The sequence below is a fragment of the Corvus hawaiiensis genome, chromosome 7 (assembly GCF_020740725.1).
Source record: "Corvus hawaiiensis isolate bCorHaw1 chromosome 7, bCorHaw1.pri.cur, whole genome shotgun sequence".
In the NCBI taxonomy this organism is placed as follows: Eukaryota; Metazoa; Chordata; class Aves; order Passeriformes; family Corvidae; genus Corvus; species Corvus hawaiiensis.
The window spans coordinates 23,554,461-23,578,595 of NC_063219.1; the positions used below are offsets into that span (position 1 = coordinate 23,554,461).

At 36.8% G+C, this 24,135-nt stretch overlaps 1 protein-coding gene and 1 long non-coding RNA gene across 11 annotated transcripts in view; one reads left to right on the plus strand and one right to left on the minus strand.

The window, feature by feature from the left end:
* Positions 1 to 24,135, minus strand: part of SLC4A10 (solute carrier family 4 member 10) — a 154,676-nt gene that overhangs the window by 34,387 nt on the left and 96,154 nt on the right. For 8 of the 10 annotated variants that reach the window (XR_007204986.1, XR_007204985.1, XR_007204987.1 and 5 more), the window contains exons 6-14: positions 22,019 to 22,207; positions 11,608 to 11,699; positions 7,023 to 7,180; positions 5,126 to 5,213; positions 4,468 to 4,614; positions 3,777 to 3,877; positions 2,224 to 2,398; positions 1,904 to 2,037; positions 509 to 754 (exon numbers count right to left, since the gene is read on the minus strand). Coding sequence is in view for 7 of the 10 variants with exons in the window: in XM_048310260.1 (XP_048166217.1) it covers positions 509 to 754; positions 1,904 to 2,037; positions 2,224 to 2,398; positions 3,777 to 3,877; positions 4,468 to 4,614; positions 5,126 to 5,213; positions 7,023 to 7,180; positions 11,608 to 11,699; positions 22,019 to 22,207 (1,330 nt within the window). In the remaining 3 variants the exon portion in view is untranslated. The remainder of the gene's footprint in view (positions 1 to 508; positions 755 to 1,903; positions 2,038 to 2,223; positions 2,399 to 3,776; positions 3,878 to 4,467; positions 4,615 to 5,125; positions 5,214 to 7,022; positions 7,181 to 11,607; positions 11,700 to 22,018; positions 22,208 to 24,135) is intronic. The other 2 variants (XM_048310259.1, XM_048310265.1) reach the window with 1 other exon arrangement.
* Positions 1,244 to 5,136, plus strand: LOC125328967. The gene is made up of 2 exons (XR_007204988.1): positions 1,244 to 1,391; positions 2,974 to 5,136. It is a non-coding gene; the product is annotated as an uncharacterized LOC125328967 (long non-coding RNA).

Consider the following 24,135-nt stretch of genomic DNA (forward strand, 5'->3'; position numbering starts at 1 on the left):
TAAATGCCAGAGAGGTTGAAATAAAGGAGGTACATCAATTTACAACCTTTTAGAAAGCTGAATATTTCAATTTGGGAAAAATAACCAAAACGAAACAAGATACATATGACAACAAACATTACCTGATCATCCTGTTGCCATTGAAAGATTATAAATCATCAGTACAAGGTTACAAGAAGAGACCATGAGTTAAATCTCATTAAATAAAAATTAATAGAGGCCTAAAACCAAGGTCCCTTTAAGTCTTATTTTTAATTCTAGGATTTCCAAGTCGAATATGTTGAAGCTTTTCCAAACTTCAATTAAATATAAGTTTTACTTCAGTAAATGCGTCCTGCTTGTACACATCCCCCCAGTAACTACTACTTCCATAAGACAGCATGATGACTGAATAGCTTCCACATATAAAGTTTGCAACTACTGCAAACTTTTCCTGCTGTGTTCCTCGCAGAGAAAACAACTTATGGAAAAAAAACCCTAACAGTTTAACAGGTAAAATCTTACTTACGAGTACTTTGTCAGCAGCTCCAAATTATTATGCATGTTGATTGGATACGTCTCACTGAGATGAAACAGCTTCTCTAAGGCCTCATAAATGAAAATGATGCAGATAAGAGAAGCAAAGGCTTCTTCAGTAAACCGGGTAATGTAGCAGACTAGGGAGCTTGCATCAGTTGCAACAAGGATGATGCACAAGATTGCAGTCCACAGCCCAATGCTGGCTCTCAGAGAAAGGTATGACAACCCATACTCTCTGAAAATAAGAAAAAAATTAAACGCACTTAACCTTTTGTCCAGCCACAGTGAATGGAGACAAGGAGCTCCAAAATTTCCTTTTTGGGGACAGTCTGAATCAGAAATTATGTATTTACTGTGAACAGAAGATACTATCAAGTCACCTCCTGACCAGAGCTCTTCTCCCAATTAACAGGACACAAAGAGCTCTATCTCCACTAAACTGATCACATGAGCAGCTTTGAGCATAGTCACACACATAAAGTGTATAAGGTCCATTCACTTTATCCCATATCCTGCTTTGTGAACAGCCAACACCTGTCAATTTCTTTTTAAGCTGTGAAAGAGTAGCTATAACAACTTTCACGAAAATTCTGTACGATTATTGCATACGATAATAGACCTCCAAACACACCGGGTGGCATTATCACAGTGACCTGAAAGGTCTGTCTGAAGGTGCTAGAAGATTTATTTGAGTGCTAAGCGGGGTTTCCTACTCTGTGTTGTGCAGGAGATCCTGATACAGAAGTCCCCGTCACAGCAATGAGGCAGAAAAGCAGATAGGACAGCAGAGAAGCATGATGGCTTCCACGATGGAGACAATTTTTACCCACACTGTGGCAGAGATACATCAAGTACAGCACATTAGCCTGACTGTGAGTACAAGCTCTTCTGGCACGGCACTTCAGCCCCTCTCTGTCCACGTGAGGGAGTGACATGGTCTATATTAGTGACTACTGAAAGAGGGCAGCACTTCCACTGCACTTACTCTCTTGGTGAAAGGTTAACACCTTTCAAGATAGGGATAAGATAAACCACTGATTTAAATGTATTGTCTCAGAGTAGAGAATGATAAAATTAAAACAAAAAGAACAACAAAAAAACCCCAACCAAACAATAAACAAACAAAAAAACACTCCCCAAGCATCCTGAAGCTGTCATTCCTTTCAAGACAGCTGAGGGAAGGAGGAATGGAGCAAGGAGCGTTTAAAACAAACAAAAGCCCAAAATTTAAGAAAACTAGCATTTCTGCATTACCAATCCACTGCATAATTTTTGGACTCAGCAATTTATCTTGTAGTGCACTGCATATGGACTTCCAACTTTGGGATCGGTGTTTTTACGTAACAACAAACGAAGGATGATGAATGTCATGATCTTCACTTACTTGCAAAATTTGAATAAGATCTTCTCAAACACTAAAACTGGTCCTGTGCTGCCAAGTATAGTGAGAGGCTGTCCACCAAAAAGAGAGTAGGCAATTCCAGTCATGGATGCTCCAAATAGCGATTCTATTGCACTCTGAATATGATACAGAGAGAAGTGTCCATAAATTTTCAAACAGGTTCTTTTTGCAATGTCTTAAGTCTGTAGCCTTCTAAACATTGAAACACCAATATATAAAGGTGAGTCATGCAACAGTAAGGAAATACCAACCACAAAACTAGGAATGTAAGTTTGTTTTAAAAGTTCAGGTTTAACACATACTATACGACCTTCAGTTGCTTCTCCCAGCAGACCACCAAACGTGATGACAGGAGACATGCAAGCACAGTAGAGAAATAAAAATGATGCCAGACACTGTAGACTGAGAGCATCCCTGAAGTCACTCCAGAAGAAGGGAGCTTTTCTTTTGATATCTAAAATTAATCCTCCAAAAAATCTAAAGAAAACATAGAAGAGCTCAAATTAATTAAGGTGGCACACCAAACTTTCTTCTACAGTATTGCTTCAACCACACTGCAGAGAAGCTACTGTTTATCATTTGATACTCCTATGTTTCACCCTTCATAGAAAAATAAGTTTATAGGAAGCCTCTTTGTAACTTAAACCAGGAAATTATTGTGGTTTTAAAACAAACTCATTTCCATGTCTCTTTTATAAATTCTTCATCTAATCATCCAGACACAAAAGTTCTGAACAGTTGCTTGCCCCCATGTATTAAGCCAAACTGTTTATTACATGAAATAATTCTGTATATTTGTTTAATCAGAAAGCTATCACAGTGATTTGCCCACACATTTATATATAGAGCTTCACATTCTTTATTTGAGAACCTGTTCCTAAATACACTTGATGATAGAAATGAATATACACTACCGTTTTTCAAGGACAAGAACTGTCATCTTTTGTCATTTACACTATGTCAAGTATAATCAAATATTTAGGAACAGACGCTCCCTTACAAGATACCATACAGCTGAAGTAAATAACCCCACAATGCTCTTTTTCTCACAGGCACACGATGTATCAGATGCTGCTGAGGTAAAGAAGGTTCAGTGCCACTACCTCCTAAATATTAAAACAATCCTTCAAGCTGTCAATTAGCAGGTTCAGTGTGAGAGAACAGCTTCCAGCCAGACTGACCATCATCTCCCCTGCCCCAGCGTACAACAGCACTGCAACTGAATATTTAGCTTCGTGCAGGTAGGAACAATACTTAAATATCAGGAGGCAGCAAGGTAAAAGAAACATCAATTGCCCAGCTACACAGCACTAAGGCAGCCACTGACAGCTGATGCACTTACACCACACCATATTAGATGAGAGAAAATAAGTATTCCTTGGGGCAAATTCTTCATTCTGATGTATATTGCAGCCACCAGGGTAACCACAGCCTCATGTACCAGGACATATCATGGCTTACTGAGGTAAAAAAGAAATGCTAGAGCTGCACAACCCAGAAACTTCAACTACAAAAGAGCTGTAGACATTCATAATACATGGCACAATACTATACCAAATTTTCCCTCATGCTGTACAAAGAAACATTAATCAAGTTTAAGAGAGGTCTGGCTTTTGTAAATTCTAGAGAAAGGAGCTTGCAATAAATACAGTGCGAAAATTCAAACCCTCTTGCCCTGTCCTGCTCTCTGCAAACTAGCATGTATTGTCCTCTTCAGCTATGTGGCACATGCAAATCAGGACAAATCCCTGAAAGAAATCACACGCCAAGACACTTCTGAGAGAGAACTAGACCCTTGTGATTCCTTTGGAACATCACTTTGAACACTTAAGATTTTTCATATGTTTTCACTAACTTTCCAGTGCGTTGCAGTTCTGGTCCAGAGTGTCCCCCAGGATGTTCTGCTTCCCCATGGGCTGCAGTTCCATTTGGCACTCCTGGGATCTTACGCTTCTCCTACCAAAAGGAAAATACATTTCTCATGGGTCTTAGCACCGAAACATAATTTTAGTAGAAAAAAAATTAAAAACAGCTCTGAAAGTTAAAAGCTTAAACATAAAAATGTTATTTTAAGATTCGTCAACATAACCTCTTGATAAGCTGTAGAGGAGTTCTATTACCAGACAGTTAATAGTAAAAAGAATTGTGATTCTGTGAGATTTAAAGAACTGATCACAAAAAATCTTGTATCAGAAAACATTTTAAAGAATAGCAAGCTTTGATCAATTCTTGCAATAAGCTTAGAACAAAAGCAAACCATGGCTATTTGAAATAATCAAGGATGCTTATTACCACTTATCCCTGAATTTAATATCTTTAGATACAACTGCCTGCATTTATTCAGGAGAGAACTAGTACTGAACTAAACCAAATGTCATCACTACACTGTATGCTTGCAAGTCAAGGTTTCTCTTAAAGAAAATTAACCTAAAATAAAGAGAGCATGCAAAATATAGTGACCTTGCTAAATGCTAAATTAAGGAGACTTTACATAACAAAAATTCATCACAACTTTTAGAAGTGTCTGAATTTTACGCTGTACAAACCTGAGAGGGAACATTTTTAGGTGGTTCTATTCGAATTGTTGGGTCCCACTCTCCAGGAGGGAGAACAGTAACCTGATCAAGGAACTCATCAATTCCAGACACCAAGTCATTGCGGTCTTTTGCTTTGTAAGCGACATCATGGAATACCTGTGAAAAATTGAGAAGTATGTGTGGGAGGAGAAAGAGATGGAAAAAGGAACTCTCTCGACAGTTTTTCACAATGGCCCCTCTTCTCTGAAACAGAACACACTTTGTAAAGTTCCCACTAACGAAACAATCTCAGCTTCAACTGAAGATAGTTTCTGGTACATAGTTCTCATAGAAATTCCAGCTGCTACAGAAAAACATCCTTATGGCTGCTAAATATTCTAGAGATTTTACATCCTAAACACAAGCAAATCCACTGGAAAGCAACTGTGTAAAATGGAATCTTATTGGTGAAGATATCTTTGCTTGTGAATACTGTGTCTCATTTTGTTATCTCCTTACAGCAGCATAATATGGGCTGTCACAGGATCATGAAATGAACTAGAATGCTCTTTGTCATCACCAGAATGATTAGCCACATTTCATCTGAAGGATTGGAGATTCCCTATTACACCTCTTCAGTTAGTACAAAACTGAACCATGAATAAAACCAAACCATGAATAAAAATACCTCATCTGTCATTAGTGTTGCAATTGATCTTCCAATCTCATGGTATTGTTGGCCTTTACCCAGTGGTCCAAGAAGAATAAACAAAAATCTGCAAATAAAAGGTAAATATAAAAAATTGTAAAGGATAGACAGTTGAAATTAACTATAAATATTACAGAAATATTTATCTAAAATGTGGACTAGAAGAATCTCTCAGATAAACACGATATATAATCTCCTTCAAGATCCTCACACATGCATTTAAACATGAAGCACTGCTCAGAAAAAAATGTGAAAATCGCTTCCAAAAATATATCATAAGCTTAACAGTCAGTCTTGATTGAGACTACCAAAACCTCCTTACATAACAAACTTTAACCTACGTAATAAATGTATGCAATTATAATCTATGTACAGAACACATTAATTTATTTAATTCTGTTAATTCAACAGACTGGTTACGGTTACATAAATTATTGCAATAATGGAGAAGTTAAATTAACCCAAATAAAAATAATTTTTAAATCATTTTTACCACCATTAAGGCTCTGGACAGCCTCTACTCAAGGCTGTAGGCAAGTAAAGTTCTATAAAAGGCAGAGGATTTGTTAAAAGGAAATAACTAAAATTCTCAGTTTAGCCAAAATGCAAAAGACAATATTTTGACGTATACTACTGAATTTCTTTTATATAGACATTCTTGAAGACACCATTAATTGTCCTATTTGTAACTATTTGTTTTTATTTTGACCACAAATCAAGAAATCTGTTCTTTTCCCTTCGGTGTTTTTTTTTCTTGTGGGAATTTGGGGGAGGTTACAGGGAAAGGCTTTTTCCAAAGCCAGCTCAGTCCCTCAGTGTTCCTTATACACATGCAAAAATTAGAAAACATCCAAAAAGTCTTATCCAAAGTAACTACAAAGTACAACTCAAAGAATATGTTACTGTTTATCTGGTTAGAAGCAAGGATCTGAGTCTCAGCATTGCATTTCATGCCATAATATGAGTGTCATATGTGAGTGTCCTGAGTGTCACAAACAACTGGAATACACAGCCTACAGCTGGAATTCTACTTTTTATAGAAACTAAAAGAGGGAAGGGGAAAAAGAGACAGAATATGTGTACAAACATATGCACAAATTTAAAGGGAAAAAAGAAAGAGAGATAGTGCAATAATAGTTAAGTCAGTGAACTCAGATAAGGGAGAATCACTTTGGAGTTTTGATCTGAATTGACCTCAGCAGGACACAATGTAACCACAGATCTATCCCAAAGCTTTCTATTTGAATACAAAGTCTATTTTAGACTTTTTTTTTTTAATTCCTCATAATTTGTTTTCAGAATCAAAGTACTTCATCAGAAAAGGTTTCAACTTGGAAAAAATTAATCTAATAAAAATTTATTGTTAAAAGTCATATTCCCTATCTTGCAAAGTAAATTTCTGAAGTAGAAACTTTTTGAAGAACATATTTACAGCATGTACTCCATCCATTCACTCACTATCCCTGGTCAACTAGATTACATAGTTTTCTTTTTGCCTTTTCTCAATTCCTTCTTCATTTTTTTTAGTTCTGTACATAATTATGTAGTATCACACAAGTAGTTTCAAATCCAGATGAAATATTCTAAGAAGCTGAATATTTCACCTTAGCATTTCATCTGGAGTAATACCAGTTTGAATAGGATAAACTGTGTGTTACAACCTACATTTCTACATTGTGATGTACACACAAACCAGCATCTGTGTCCGAATATACCCACACACCATTACACGATGAGTGGAAGGCTGCAGCTAAGAGATGCCTTCAACAAAGGGCAAACCAAATTCCTAACTCAGTAAATTACAAAGCTGAGGGTTACATCACCCTGTCTCCACATGGTACTCAGGAAAACAAAAGCAAAATCAACCCAACTGTACCTGGTTGGAATTGGAACTTCAGCCAGCCCTGTAAGCAGCACTGCAGGAGACAACCTAACAAAAGCCACAACGGCACGGTCCAGGAACTCAAGTTCACCAACTAAGATGTTTGATGCTTCAGCTCCAGGTGGTATCTTTTTCATGAAGTGTAGGTCAACCTGGGAAAAGTATATTAAATTACAACCTGAAAGTTACTCACAGGGATTTTTTTTCCCCGATTTGTTGACAGAGACTTTCTGGTCACTACACTATAACCTTAGCTATTTCAATTATGCAGTTCCACTGCTCTTGTCTGTTGAATAATTTTTTTTAATAAAAATTTTTCTCTAAACCAAACAACTGGACATTAATTATTTAACTGATTTTTCTTGGAAACAAAGCACTGCAGAATTAATTTATAAAGACAACAAATAAAATTCAAAATATTGATAAGAACATCGGATTAATTTCCTAGTAATGCTTTTTATCTATAATCATAAGAGCATCAATACTTGATAACAATCCTAACAGCAGAAGAAATTAAGACATCTTATTTTTCCATAATTAACAATTCTGGAAATCATTAATTCATAGTTCAAAGTTGTTGTGTTATTATCTCACTGAGAAGAACACTAGATTCCAGTACACACAATTTTCCTTTTTCTACTCTGAGATGCATTTTTGTTTTCAAATTTAATGGAAGACAGTTGCCCCTCTGCTAAAGTAATAGAAAATAAGCTATCATGACCATTGACTGACTCAAGAGCAAACTGAAAGAACAAAGCAGAAAAAAACTTTGGAATTTTAGGCAGCAATGTCGACTTTTGCAGGATGATAGAAAAACACGGAGATACAGCTTCATCATGACATTGCTATAATAAGCTATAATAAGTATTTGCGTAGGAATGTATGACTCTAGACTTAACTCTGTAACAAAGACTCACATGGAGTAATAAAGTATATAATGTATGTTTGATTTAATTATGCACCAGTATTGTCTACATTTCAAAATGCATGAATTTTGTAATTTGCTTTCCTTTTATTAATCTAAACACAACAACAGCAACCACATCCAATATAAACTGTTAAAGTGGACCATTTTAATGTCTATCTTACAGCCATCTGTCAGTACTAGTTTGCATAGTTTTTGGTAATATTTAGAAAATTGTTTTCTTGCAAATGGCTCTGGCACTAAATCAGAATTCAGATATAACAGAGTTGCCTGTGTAATGAAATCTTGGTTTGCTGAGAACACAAAGAGATATCTAATGCTCCTCTGAGCTACAAAGATTACTAAACACCTCACAAAGTTAAACAAGAACCATATCAACCTGGAAGGTTGGAGACCAAGTACTTTTTCAAGGTAAATTTAAAAAGTGAGGTAAATTCTGCTCTTCACTCAAATCACAAAATAACTCTTCAGGATTAAATACGAAACTAAGGTTCACTCTGCACGTAATTTTGGTGTCATAGCTTAATTGTAATTGAGAGGAAGAAAGCAGTCTTTCAGGAATGTAGAAATGTGCATTCTGTGCTGAGTTTGCCTTGTGAATGGATGGATGGATTTAACACTTAAATGCATTTAACACTTAATAATTAACTTCGCATGTACAAAATGCTACAGTTGTGACATTGAGGTCCTCTAACATACAGATCACAAGATTCAAATCTGAAATAAACATTCTGTCTCCTGTCTGCCAGAAAGTATTTCCAGATACTTCCTGTACTATTTATCAGCTTGAGAGTCTAATATTGTCTAATAATGTTTAGGTAATGAAGAGAGCCCCATTAAAAGCGAAGTAGCTGGCAGAGGAGCAAACTGAGCAAACACACCCAAAGCCCAGGTGTTGCTTTCATTGCATAATGAGAGTGGAGGTGGTCCTGGAGTGAATTTATGGCAGTGGCAGAAGCTACATATTTTGAACGCTTCATCTAACCTATCCATGATACATCTCTTATCCCAGAAGGTCTTTAGCTGGAGAGACCTGATGTGCATCTTAATCTGCACCCTAACCTGAGTCACATTCATGACCTGACACTAAACAGTCCCGGCAAGCTCCAACTAAATATAAAACTAAATAACTAATGCAGAGGCCATGTCCCTCCAGGGCAACTCAAGGACTGAAGAGTGGTGGACATCTACCCTGAAACCAAACATAAACTGACATGAAGACAAGCAAAATTCCCAACATCCCTTCTTAGTAAAACACATTAATCAAAGCTATTTATAAGCAGGGTCAACCGGCATTCAGAACAAGACAGTTGCTTCACCTGGTGTTTGAAAGACCAAACTCCATCAGTATGGGACAGGGGTTTGATTCAGAAATAGTGTGTCCATGTGGAGCGCAGCAGTGTTGCCATGAGAAGGAGTGTGGATCTCTTTATGCATTTTGTGTTTCAGGACAATTAAGGTTCCTTTCAGTTTTTGGCATAAAAAAGTAGAAATAAGCCAGATGTAGTTCTTAAACCATCACCCCACTCACTCAGACAGGAGTAAAGTGGTGCTGTGACAGATCACCTCCATGTCACCCTGAGAGCACAAAGTCCTGGTGGTGGCAGCAGAGGAAGAGGAGTGACACATTTACAAACAGCGCAAACCATCTCTCTCTCCATGCCACTGAAGAAACACTCAAAACAGCTTTCAGTGCCTTTCTCACATTTTTCATAGATAGATACCAATACAATCAACACAGTCTCAAAACTGTATCCAGATTAAGTCAGCTTTTTGAATCAACTCCAAATTTGGAATATTAGAAGTAGCCCAAGGGAGACAGATTAGCAAGGAGAGTATATGTGAGGTAGTCAAAGGTGCTTTTTTTGTAGAAGATAAATGAAATTAATATCTGGAACAAAATTAGAGCAAGAAATCACAATACTCAAGAGAAAATTAGTGTACTGCTCTAGTTTCCTCTCAATCCGCATATAATTCCAATTATAACCATTGGGAGTTATTGCAATAGCACATTTCAAGGGGAAACTGCACTTATGCATCTTCAAAAGGATAAATGGATCTATTTTAAGTCAGTCAAAAAGAAAGGTATTAGATTACAACCCTTTACTGTTATTTCATTCCTCCTAACAAAAGTTGTTCCTTTTGTATTCCTGACATCCCTGTTGGTATCCATCACTGTTGAGGTTAGCAAAAGATGAAATGTTGATTTCTTCCAGCTAGTTAAAATGGGAGGAGCGCTTTTGATCAGCAAAGCTGCAGCACTACAAAAATAATGAGTGAACGATCAAATGATACAGCTCCCATTCTTGTTTAATACAAACAGAATTGCAGTTGGACAACTGACTGGGATTTGGATCCTACAACACTCAAAGCAACTGGAGAAATGTTAAAGAAAAGCACTACTGAAACTTGTCATTCCCTTCACCTCTGCGTAGCCTAATTTTGAATAGACAACTTTATTTATATTTTATATCCTTTACAAATTTTACATCTTGATATTAGGACACTTACCAAAACAATTACTTTTACTTAACACTTTAATATAAATATCATTAAACAAATATTATACTTGACTCTTTAAAGCATTGTAATTTTAGTTCGAAATACGTTTAAAGGATTAACATTCAATTTTTAACAACCTGCCACCGTTTATAGATGTTTTTGCAGCCTCTATAGAAATGTGGTTCATAATAATTCCCAGCCATCCTCCTTTTTTCTCATTGTCATTGACAGAAAGATCTGTTTCCCCTCTTATTTCGGCCATATACGATTCATAGTCTGGAATGTTCAGTCAAAAATTCAAATTATGCAAATAGCTACTGCTGCTAGGAAATAAGTCTGGCACCAGATGGAGCAATCACATAACTCTACTTTTAGCTCAGCTGCACTAACATTAAAATTCAACAGACTCAAAGTGCTGTTCTTCAGAATTTTGGTTTAAATCACCTTTCTTCACTTACTCAACCTTTGTTGCAATAATGTGTCAGCTGAAGTCATCTATCCCTGTCAGGCCTGTCACCTGTATCCATTGTGACTGTCTTAGCTACATACAGACTTCTTAAACAAATTAGGATTCTCCTTCACATTAAACCTGAGAAGCTGTTTGCTTTCCTTTGCTATCTAACATTGAACTGTCATTGCAATCTCCACTACTGAACAGTTAACATCTTTTGTAAAGTGTACTGAAATATCTTGGCTTGCCAGAAGAATTAAGTTACAGGTTTACAGAAACACATTCTGTTTGAGACATCTGGAATCCACGAGTTCAGGTTATAAAAAGCATAGTTTGCATTCACGCATCACTTCTACAAAAAGTAAAAATCTGAGGTAAATGTGAATTATAGGAATTCTGAATTACTTTCATACTTAGATAATTTTCTGTTAATTTGTAAAATTTCCCCTGCAAATATATACCTATGACATTAAATTTATCTGTGTTCCTAAACTGTGATTTCCTGTTACATATAATTTAGCGAGAAAATGCAAGATTCTATTTCGTCATACACAAACTGTGCTCCAGTGCACACAAAACTTCAATGCTAAAGTAAAATCTACACTTTACAGCTTTTCCTGACTCGTATGGATTCATTTTATTTAATTTTATATATCTGTTTGGTAGTCAGGAAGCTCTCTTCACCATCAGTGAACACTTACCTTGCTAAAGTCAACAGTGCTGTTTTCTCTGCTCACATCATTTTTGTTTTCAATACAGGCTGGAGTAGCCTGTGGGGAAACAATCTGACCTGCTAAAAAAAGTATCATTATTACAGAATACTAAGAGTTCTATAAATAAAGCAACATCTAACAACACAATTATTAGAGATCTGCATACATTTTATATCATAGATATATGATGCACCTAAACATGACATTTTTATTAAAAAATTATTTAGAATAGCACATTCTCAAAAGACAGAACATTCATCGTGTGCAGTTAGGAACACGAGAAGGTTATTTAGACAATGTGAAAGATACTGCTGGATATTAGAAGACAAACTTTCTGTACCAATTAAAGCATACGATTCTTAAGATATTACATTTGAGGAAAGTCCCACCTTCGCATAGCTTTTGTAAATAATTTGAGGAGCTGCCAATTTTGGGCAATATCTGTCTACAAAAGTAATCCTCATTGACTTAAATAGGATTACTAATTTTTACAAAGTTACTCGTGTATAAGAATGTCCTGATTATAGCAACTACAAAAAACAACATAAAAGTGGACTGGTATAAAAAGAAATATATTGGAAAATAACTGATTTATAAGCTCAGTATTGAAAAATGTGATTATAGACAAGCATAAAACAAATGTTTCAGCAAACACATTTTCAAAAAATTCCAGTGAGAATTTAGTAAAGTATTTTAAAGAAGTTTTAAAAATATCTCAAGGTGAGAAGTGTTTAAACACACCCCAGTGCTGTGGAAACAAAGAGCAAGTCTCTTTTGACCAACAAAATTTTGCCAACAAAAGCTCAAAAAGAAAAACAGAGTTAAGTAGAAAGTCTGTGTCATATAAAGCATATTTTTACTTAATGCCAACACTGCCCCTGCGCACGGCCAGAGCCCACCATGCACACACCAAGGTGGTGGGGCTGGCAGTAGGGCAGCACACAAACCCCACAGGGGCACAGGCCATGCCCTGCTTGCCTTCACTCTTTCTCCCTCTCTGGCATGTCAGAAGCCACACACAGCTCTGAACACCACAATAACGTACAAGAGAAAGTACCAAATATATGAGCCAACTATCTCTTACTGCCCTAACACATACCCAGGAATAACTACAGAGTCCAACTGGCCCAGAGTCAGCATCTCGTGCCCAGCATATATTTGTTTCCATGGCGAATAAAGTCTCTCATATGACTGAGAAATGATGATGTGAAAACATTGGTTCTGGTGAAAATCAACCTAAACTTGCACAGTAACAAAGACCATATGTTCATGATATTTGAAGATTAAGACAGTCAGAAAGTCCTAAGCTAGGCACATTGTCTGGGCAATTCCAAAAGCCACAGCGTGGCCCCTCACACCGCTGGGACTCACCCCTGCAGCCCAGGTGTGTCCTCAGCCACAGCCAGGACACAGAGCACTTCGTAGGATCCAGCCTGAACAGGACCAGAGACTTGCAAGAGCACCCCAGCCACTGCCAAAATGCTGAAGCATCCAGTTTCTGTCACAACTGAGCACTACAGGATCCCTGACTAAGTCTGGTCATGAATTCCGAGTTGAAACACTTGCTCAAAGAAAACACTGGTTTTCATGAAAATCAGCACCTCATTTCCCACTGGACAAATCTTCCATGACACAAAACAGGTTTAAGACTCTTGCACTGCATCCTGGCAGCATAGACAGAGATAGTGCACTTTGATTAAGTAGTACAGTAACAGAATGTTTAAAAATATATTGCTGGAAATATTATTATTAAATGTATCTATCTTTAAACTGCAAGTATTTCCATTTTTCTCTCTGATTCAGGACAAGGACAGATCAAAATAAGAATAGAAATCAGGGCTTTTGTTCAGTTCTACAGTGAAATAAACAGAGAATGGCAAACAGACATGTCAAGCATGTTAATCTAAGCAAGTAGAATAAAATTAAAATCAGAATTAGAATTTACATATGACAAAAATAAAGGATTGATTTTAGAAAGCCACATATTATTGTAAATTAAAGGAATTCATATAAGAAGAGGCTATTAATTCCTAAATGTCACAGGAGACTATTTTTGCAAAACAGAAGCCAGAAATTATTACATATGCAAGGTATTTATAAAGTCATTCAATTTGTCTGTTTTAATTAGAATTGAAACAAAAACAGAGTTCCATCATTGTTACACCATCATCTTTACACTATGTATTCCAATATATTCTTTTTCTGTATTGTTTATTTAGCAGTCCTTGAATTATTTTTACAGGAATCATCCTGTACCATTACAGCTATTAAAAATAATTAATATCAAAATTATATAAATTTTATTTCTGTTCTATTTTGGAGATTTTATTAATGTAACAAGAAAAGCCCCTTCCACTTATTCAAATAGAGAAGGCATAAAGTGCTCAGGGAAAGTTTCTGTCTTAACTTACTCCCAAAAACCTTAAAATTAAGTAATATAAAACCTGCTGACTCTTAATTTTTTTCCTTTTACACACTCCTCTGTATCCTAGGATCCATGAAAAGGGAAATAGTTGTAATAATTACTCATACTAATATATTGCATTATAAAGATGTTACAGGAAAGTAACAGAAATAGTAGTTCATTATCTTTCTGTTGCTAATTAGGCACTTGCACTTTTTTTCTGGACCCAAAAATTTAAGAAAATGAGAGCAGAGATATCTGCCAGAGAAAAAAATACTGACCAACAAAGGAGTCAAAGCATGGACCACCTGTTTAAACACTGAAGTTTTAATATCATAATGGAGGTGTCAAAAGCAATTAGCATAACAGTCCAGAGGACTTTCAAACATTGTGTCCACTTTTCTTTTAGGAGAAAAAGATCTAAAGATCTACATATAAGGAAATAAAAGCCACTACCAGTAAGTATGTGAAGTTTTTAAGAATAGCATATGTTCTTTTTCTGTGCCAACAGAAGACCTCAAACTTTGATTTACCCATATGCTGGAGTAATCTGAAAGAACACAAGTTTTACCTTGAGGCAGAAAGACATGTTTAAATAGCTCTACAACTTAAGACAGCTTTCTGGATCATGGAACAACAAGTTTGGGTTTTTTACTGTATTGAGTAACAATCAAAGATACACAGTAGAGACAACAGGTAATCTCCTTTCACAAAAAAACCACCAAAGTAACCCCAAACTCTGGCCAGATTTTAAACATTTCTCATGGTTTATTACTTCTTTTCTTTGAGCTGAAAATATGGGGTTTGGGCTGCTAAGAATGGTGAAGGCATAAACCATCAACTCCCTGTAACTGGGAGTAAGAGCAGCAACAGCCTCACCATTCCACTATTTCCTACCCTCTCCTCACCAGTTCCATTTCAGCACTCCAGGCAAAATGGTTATTTACACATTGTATGGGGTAAATGCAGAATTTTATTTTTCAAGAGTGCAATGTAATACTTTGAGTCATTATAAAGCTGAAGTCTCAATTTATCCTGCAGCCCACCTACATAAAGCACGTGAAGGGCTGCATTCTTTGAGAGTTCATCAGGAGCCATTCAGACAGTTTTAAGTATCAATGCACAATGTGGTATAATTGAAATATCCAGGGTACATACAAAGGAATTTAATACATAACAGATAAAACCATGCTAAAATTGGTGTAACAGCTTTTCTATGTAATAAAAAGCCAATATCAGCACAGTTTCAAAAAATGATATTTTAAAAATTGGCATATTTAAAAAACAAGTGTCTTTTTCAGGTAATGTGAAACTGGCAGAGCTTTGAATAGAGCAAGAATTCACACAAAAAACACTCTTTCATGCGAAGTCAAGCCATTTATCAATCAAAATAAGGTCCACAAGTGTTACAGTAATAGAAGTTTGCATTTGCAGATACAGTTTGGCATTTTTGAGACAGTTAGTCCTGACAAATTTAAAAAAAAATTAATCTCAGTAAATTAATGTCACATGTAACATATTCTTCGTCCCTGAAATGTAGAACTCAAGACATTTAACTATGTGCATTGTGGTTATTAATCAAAATCCAAGATGTCTCTAGAACATCGATGACAAAAACGCAGAACATTGTAGGCAGATACAAATCACAGTTGATGGAAACAAACTGGATGCAACCAACACATCAAAGGAAACTAAACCAGAAAAGAAATTGCTTATTTTTCTAAATGACATGTATTTCTTCCTGTTCAGAAAAAAAAAAAATCCTGATTTTCAAACGTCTTCAATCTCAGACTTTTCACTGCAGCTAGTCACCAATTTTCCAAATCTAAATGGACAACACTGTCCAGAACAAATCTCAAATACTGAAAAACAGTAAGTTTTCTTAAGTATATTATAAAATTCTAATACAACAGAGCAGTGACAGCATCTCTGCAGGCTGAACTGTGTGTGTGCCTTTAGGCCTCTTGATGAACAACATTTTTAATCAGTGGGGAACCATGTCACCCCCATTGTACCCCCATAACTAGAAGGAGATTTGGTGTTCACTAATGATAGGCAATTTAAGAGGATGAGGAAGAAGTCACTTAAGCTGTTTTTCTAATGTTAGGCCTGAATATCTCAAGCATAATTCACATGAAGTCATGCATATAAACTAAAATGCTGTGATTTGCAGTTTTATAAATTGATGTAAGAAAATGAACTTACAAATAAATGGCACTGTCCCCCCACCAAAAAAACAAATTCCACACAAACTTCTCTTAAGTGTGCCACAGCTGCAGACAAAGGCCTAAGGTATTTTTTTTAAATCACTATAGCAAGGAGTTGCATGCTGACAAGAAATAGAGATGAAGACATGGGTGTACATTTGAAATGATCTGAAGCCCAAGCAAGAATAGGTATTTATACTACCTCTGAACCTTCAGGGAGTTTACAGAACCCAAAGGATAGGAGATGAGAAGATACAGAGATGAGATGAGCCTGTTAGAGACAGACACAACAAAGAAAGTAAAATAAAGAAATACAAAGATGAATGATACAGCTTTATACATACAGATTACACATTTTATCACGGGTACAAGGAAATGCGGAGAAAGAAAGAATAAATATCAGATGAAAATGTTCATAAATACAAGTTATATTTTAGTCACATAAAAACCTGTGGAAAATACAACCTGATTAAAATTCATACATCTGAGAAGACTCTAAAACAAGAAATAGAGCATTAGCTAATTTGAGCTAGAATTAACTGTCTTTGAGTTTGCCTTCTCTTCAAGAAAAGCTGAAGCAATTCACCTGATCCAGATCCAATGCTTCAGAAAACTTGTGCGTATATCACTGGCATTGGTTGCAACTTACTCCAAAAATGGAAATACATGGGCATGTACTTAAGAGTGCCTCCCTACCCTTTTCATGTGGCTCCAGGCAATGCCCACCTTTCTCCAGGTGATAGTATTGACATGGGAGTTTCACATGCTGTAAACTTGCTCTGAGTTATGGCATAAATCCTTGAACTGATCTTTAGGAGAGATAGCGAAACTGAAGAAGGTAACTAACACCAGCACGTAACTGGGAATTTTGACTTTCCAGGATATTAAAGGATGCTATCCTAAAATAGGACAAGCATTGTCCAATACCTCTGCTTGTGCTCATAGTGCCACAAAATGATGAAGTCCAAACCAGCCCATCACACTAATCAAAATAACTGGAAAAAGGCTTAAAAAAGAACATGTCAAAATGAACAGTTTCAGCAGCAGCTCATGCTGTTAACTCCAAAGATCCCAAATTGGATATGCCATTGCTTTCTTCAAGCTCTTCAGTATACCAATAAACCTCTCCTTGGAATTTCAGAATTTCTCAGAATCAGACATGATGTGTGGTGTAATGCAATTTTTACACTAATAATGTGCCTGCTCTGATGTCAAGGGAGAAGAAGCTGTTATAAATGGCATAAGTATGAACAGAAATCAGGCAGAAGATCATGTAATTGTGGGTAAATAACACTTCAGCAAGGTGCATGAAAATACAAGTAACTTAGCCTGCCATACTCCTCTACCAAGTTCCTTCCTCTTGGACTTTAATCAGTGTAAGGTGTCTGTTAGATTTCATCTTATACACACACACACATATATAAAAAACATATACACCCCCTAGACTAAAAGTGAAATAGACAGTCAAAACTTCTTTTCCTAACTGCATTTTCATAGAATCAGTTATTTTTTCATGCCACATATGCTTAAACTCTGAATTTCAGAATCCTTTTTATAAAAGGGGAGAGGTTTATGAAATTATTTTAGCATTCCTCTAACAATAGAGAGGTGTCATATATTTACAGTTGTCTTTGGCTTTTTAGACCATGTCATAGGAATTTACGAACACAGGTCTGATGTACCAGTGTCAAACCTACTCATATCAACAAAAATAGGTTAAATTGCTTTATAAAACAAACTTTTTAAAGATGATTTACTAATGAAAAATATTCATATTTTTACCTGTCTTTTACAATATTTATGCTAAAATTACTTGCCACCCTCTATTTTGGGTATTTGGTGTCAAATTAGCCCATAAAAAATCATTTTTCCTGCTCTTATGACAAATTTGACTGTCGTTTTTTATTGGAACATCAAAGCAGGCTTTTAATTCTCACAGTTTTGATGCCTAATGAAAAGTGAAAGTTAAACACAGCATGGCAGCATTAAAAATGCACGGTAAACCCATAGCACCCTGACATCTTAGCCCTGCAGAGGATGTGAAGAAAAGCCATTGTAAACAAAAGATAATACTACTAAATACAAAGCAAATCAATTAGATGGTCTGACAGACTCTTAAACAAAGAAAACTGGAGGGAGAACATATGTACAACTATCTTCCAGCAAAGATATCACAATGGCCTGTCAATGGTGCTGCCATATATTGAATTAATTTATGTATTCATTTTCAGACTTTGCTCCTGAACACCTGAAAATTGACACACTCATAAGGTACTATTGTCAAGAACTTGGACAAAGAAGGGGGTTTGAAGCCTCAGCTGTACCACATAACCCATGTATCAGGAACTTAAGGCTCTGAATCACCTTTTTTATGATCAACAGATTGCTAAGGATTGTTTTCAGCTCAGCTGCCTAACACTAACCCCAAATTTAACCAAAGTGAGAACTTCCTTTTGTGCAGAAAGTGTCCAAGTTCCCCCGTCTCATTTCAGCAGGAACAAACAAGCAGCCCTTCTAAAGCTCCTGGCACATGCTCTTTATGAAAACTCCTGTCTCTGATAAGGGTGAACTGGATTGTAAGTTCATCAGTAGTACCTGAGATGATCTGTTTCTCTCCCCGCAGTCTTCTAGGAATTAAGCTTATCATCCAGAAAGTAAAAGCAACAGTATTTTGATTGCTTCTTTTCATTAAAAGGAGAGAAAAATACTGAGAGCAATATAAGAAACATTTTACCTTCATACATTCTACACAATGTTTGTGGACAAATGGGAATAAGCAGATTAAAATGCTGTCTTGAATGCATTTTACCAGTTTGTTCTCAGGAAACAAGATGTGTCTTACAGCACACTCTTGGACAACAATACCCCTTAATTTTTCTTTCTTTTACACATATTTAGCTTTTGCTTTTACATGATTCAAAGTTATATTTTAACAACTCATTTTTATATTACTACAAATAGATTGTACAGACACTCCACAGCAATCTAAAAAGAAACACATAGCTCTAGAGTGAGTGTAACACTGTAGCCGAACTCCAGCATTTGGGTCGTGAGGCACTGGCAGAGAAAATGATCAGAAATGACCACTGCTACCCCTGGTCAAGCTTCTAAGAACAGCATAGTTCCTGAAAGCTGAGCATTTCAGTGGAGATTCCAGCATAATCTACACACCATGTACTATGGCACTTACACAGGGTAAGAAAATAACTACGAGTATGCCAGAAGAGGTACAGTTAGTGTACCTGAAACTAGGCAGCTCTCCAGAATTCTCTTTTCCCACTTTTTAAACCCTGGAGTACTCGGGCAATAGTTGCCACTCAGACCCATGAGCTGCTTATTTGCTCTTACCTTGAAAAGGGAAAAAATTCTAGTTCCTTCTAAAACAAAAAACTTAGACTAGATTTTCCTTTTCTAAAGCTAATACTAATTTCAATGCAATTCAGGCAATAAAATAAGATTCAGACTTTTTAATGTAACAGGGCAAAGGATGGTAAGAGAGAAACTTATAATAAACAAATCCTCCTTGTTTTATCACAGGGCCATCATCGATTTTGAGGAGGTCAATGCAGAACACTGCCAAACGTGCATTAGCACTTAAAGGACGCAAGTGGAACAGCAATGCTTCAAATTGATTAAAAAACCTCTCTGTCCAAAAGGTTCATGCTTGGAACTTTTCACTGTAATTTAGACAAAAATCTGATATACTTTCACATAAGCATCCCTAGAATTATTGACTCACTAGAGGTTATTCTATTTTTCTATATACATATATAATTTCTATTATGTCTATTGGTGCATTTAAATTAACACAGTAAAAGAGACTAAGAGTTTTTTTTAACAGATGTCAGAGTACTCTGAGACATTTCTACACAAGCACATAAACTGTGCATTCAGCATTTTTTCATCTTGAAAAATAGAGAGAGACAAATGAAAAACTGTAAGAATATGTCTCCTGACTTAGAGAACCACTTAACCACTGAGTATATAAAATTAGTGTGTTTAATGTGGACTTAGATGCTGTCCTGATGAGATTTTATTTGGGGGGGGGGGGGGGGGGGGGGGTAGGGGGAGCAGTGGAATTTAGGAAGAGCTGGGAAGTTTGCCAGAATAAACTTGGGCAAAAGCAAGATGTTTCTGGAGTGAATTACTGCATCAGTTCCACTAACAGACACAGAAAGTTACCAAAATTGAGCTCATGATAATGTCACAGCTTGCCCCGAGGGTTTTTTTTAAGACAACTACTGCCTATTTGTAATATAAGATCTAGTGCAAAAACTTAATGGAATGCAAGCTGCCATCTTACATCCCGTGGAAATTGAGGAGCAGGATCATTATATCATTAACTTTCTTCAGTTTCTCCTGAATATTTGTTTAAAGTCATCAGCAAGAGCTGTATAAATCAACAAGAAAGTTGCCTTAAAAAGGATGGACAATCATCCTACTTACTTTTACTCTTGTGCATCCATATGCATAATCACACACATCTTAGTAAATGCTATTTTTTCCTTACTCTCAAAATGATATTTTGACATAATTAATGTTTCTATTTAATATCCTCATCAGATGAAATTATATGTTGCCTTTTAGGTCTCAGAATCTTCTCCAGGGAAGCAACTAGATTTAGATCTCTTAAAACTACATACGGCAATGATTGAAACAAAAGCTTCTTCCTTGCAATCAAGTTAACCTTTATATCAACAGCCCCATCTTTCCAGATCAGCCACATGAATACTCTTTGCCCTTCTGTCCTATGCCTCAGAGCACACAGATTCCTCTTGCAATCCTGACCTTCCCTGTGCTATGGCTGTTTCCTCACTCCCCACTTCCCAAGGTGATAGGGGAGCTCAGTAGGGCTCTGAAACAGAGTAACAGCAGGAGGGACTGAGATTTCAGTACAGTTAAGGTGATTTCTGGAATAAGAGTTAAGTGAAAAATATTTGCAAAATTTGGCTGCAAATTTCATAACACAGACCTTTGTTTATGCAAATAAGGAAGGGGCAGTAAGAAATCATCTTTCATTATGATGACTTGAAACAATAATACAGCTTGTAAAGTCTTCTGTAAAAGCAAGGAAAGGAAAAAAAAATATGCTAATATTTTACTCTAGAACTATTCTGCAAACATTTCTCATTTGCATTACCCTGATTTTCCCAAAAGGGATTTTCTGAAAGAACAAGGTACAGCTCTTGTGACATCTTTCCAACAGCGTTTGCCTCATTTTTCCACCCCTCAAACTCACCTAAAAAATCTGAAGCAGCAGTTGAACTCTAGCTAATGCATACAGTGTTGTAGACTTAGAAACTATTTCAACAAACCACTACATTTTAAACAAATAGGTCCTGGATAGACAACAGAAGTCAAAAATAGTCCTTCCTCTTGCACTCCTGGCACTGATGGAGCCTGTCCACAGTTCAGAGCAATCCTGTGCAAACATACTCAAGCTCAGTCTGAGGGATTACACAGAGCACCTGAAGTGTTCCTAAGCTGAGCTGCACTGGAAATAACATGCCATGCCAGTTACCCAGGATGGCATGGCATACTAGCACAGCTTCCAATACCTCAGCGAGCTCCCTTGAATAGCTCTGCCCAGCCCTGAATTGTGCAAGATACCCTAATTTCAAATTTAAGCAAGTATATTTCTGAATGCATAAGATGAGCCACGCTCATGCAAAAAGGTACAGGGTATTTTTCAGAGCAGAATCACGCTGTTAAGCTGTGGGTACAAAGCACTTGCAATACCGAACAGGCAGATGTTATTGAAGGCTCAAAATGCAAAATAAAGCATTACCATTTTTATCCATGGAATGGGGCTCAGACTGCTTCTTTCCAATATCAGCAAAGGATCTTACAATTGGGATCCTGTTGCTCAGCTTCTTCTGGTTCTGATGGTGATGCTGTTTGAGTAATGCCTCATGCACTCTGTGACGAACATCCTCACTGAGCTGCCCAGAACCCACTTGCTGGTCCAGAATCATATCTGAAAATATACACATAAACTTAATAAAAGATGGGAAAAAGGAAACATTTTATCTTTTAAATTGCAGTAAAAATTATTAGCACCCTACAGGATTACAAATTAAAAGCATCAGTCCATTAATAAAACAGAACTAAATGGGAAGTTTTATCTAGAAGTGTTTCACTCTCGGGGGGAGCAAGACTGGGGGGTTAGGGGGGAGGGAACAGGGAGAAAAGGATGCTATTAATATAAAAAAATCCTTTTAAAATTATGCAGTTCAAAAATTAAGGTCACCAACGAATTTGAAGTCAGTCCTTAAGCACTCCCATACATAACATATTTAAATCCAGGGTGTATAAGACGTCTTTTTTTTCCAAATAGCCCTTATTCTATTTCCTACAAAGGAAATGGCATGCTGTGAGGAAACAACTCTTTTATTTCCTTTGTACTTACCACAGGAAATCACAGTCTAACCCTTTCTTTCTTTCTTGTAATTATAATTACAATACTTTCGGTGCAATACAGGGAAAGCTCAGGTAAGACAACACAGAAAAATTTGCTGCATTATTTGTCGATGCCTAATACAATCTATTTCTACTGCCAGATGTACTGTTCCAAGAAGAGGATAATTTCAAGGAGGCGTGAGTGAAATTGATCCCCCTGCTAAGAAATTACAATCTTCTTTGCAGTCGACTAGCAGAAAATGGTCTTATGTACTCATATTCAACACTACTTGTATACACAGGCACTCCTCTAGAAGGTGGCACAGCCCAGTGTGGTGCTTTTACACCAAAGCACACAGAATGGGCAAAAAACAGGAGGAGCTGGAAGCCACCATGCTGCTGGAAAGTAGAGTTGCCATTACTGACATTTCGTGGGGTGAATTCCATGATTGGAGTGTGGCTATTGATGGCTACAGGCTGTTCATAAGAGACAGGAAAGGAAGGAGAGGCCGAGGGGTTGCTCTTGATATCCAGACAAGGATTAAGCATGAGGAGCTGTCTCTGAAGAACAGCCAAGAGCAGGTAGAAAGCCTGTGGGTAAAAATCAGAGACAGAGGCAACAAAGGGAACTTCATAGTTGTGGTGTACACTACAGGTCAGCCAATCCAGGGGAACTTGTGGATGAAGCCATCCTACTCCAGCTACAGGATGCATCACACACGCAAGCTCCACGCTGAGAGAACTCGGATTGTTAAGCCTGGAAAAGAGAAGGCTTTGGGGTGACCTAATTGCAGCCTTCCAGTACCTAAAGGGAACTTAGAGGAAAGATGGAGCAAGACTATTTACAAGGGCACGTAGTGACAGGACAAAGGGTAATGGATTTAAATTAAGAGCAGTTTTAGATTATTAGGAAAAAAATCTTTACTCTGAGGGTGGTGAGGCACTGGAACAGATTGCCCAGGGAAACTGTGGATGCCACATCCCCGGAGGTGTTCCAGGCCAGGTTGGATGGGGCTCTGAGCAACCTGGTCTACTTAAAGGTGTCCCTGCCTACAAAAGGGGGGTTGGAACTAGATGATCTTTAAGGCCCCCTTCCAACCCACACCACTCTATGATTCCATGATTCTATGACATTATGTGTTTCAAATGGGAAAGAACTGCTGAGAATTTTGTGGGATTTTTTTTTAAATTATTATTTGGGGAAATACTGCTACCCACAGTAATGATGCTTAACAGAAAAATAAAGGGGAAAAAAATTGTGTATCAAATCAAATGTAACAGCACTTAAGTACACAGCTCCCTTGTATATCAATTGGAAGAAACTGTACTGCACAAAAATAGTGATATAATAAGAGGAGTCCAAAATTCCTTGTACCGAAAATCCAGACAGCTCATGATTCTGTGCTGTAGTCAGATTCATATCTGCCAGTAAACTCAGTGGAAAAGCAAGCAGAGCAGGAAAAATAAAAAGCAGATGCATCATCAGTAGAGACATAATTTGTCATG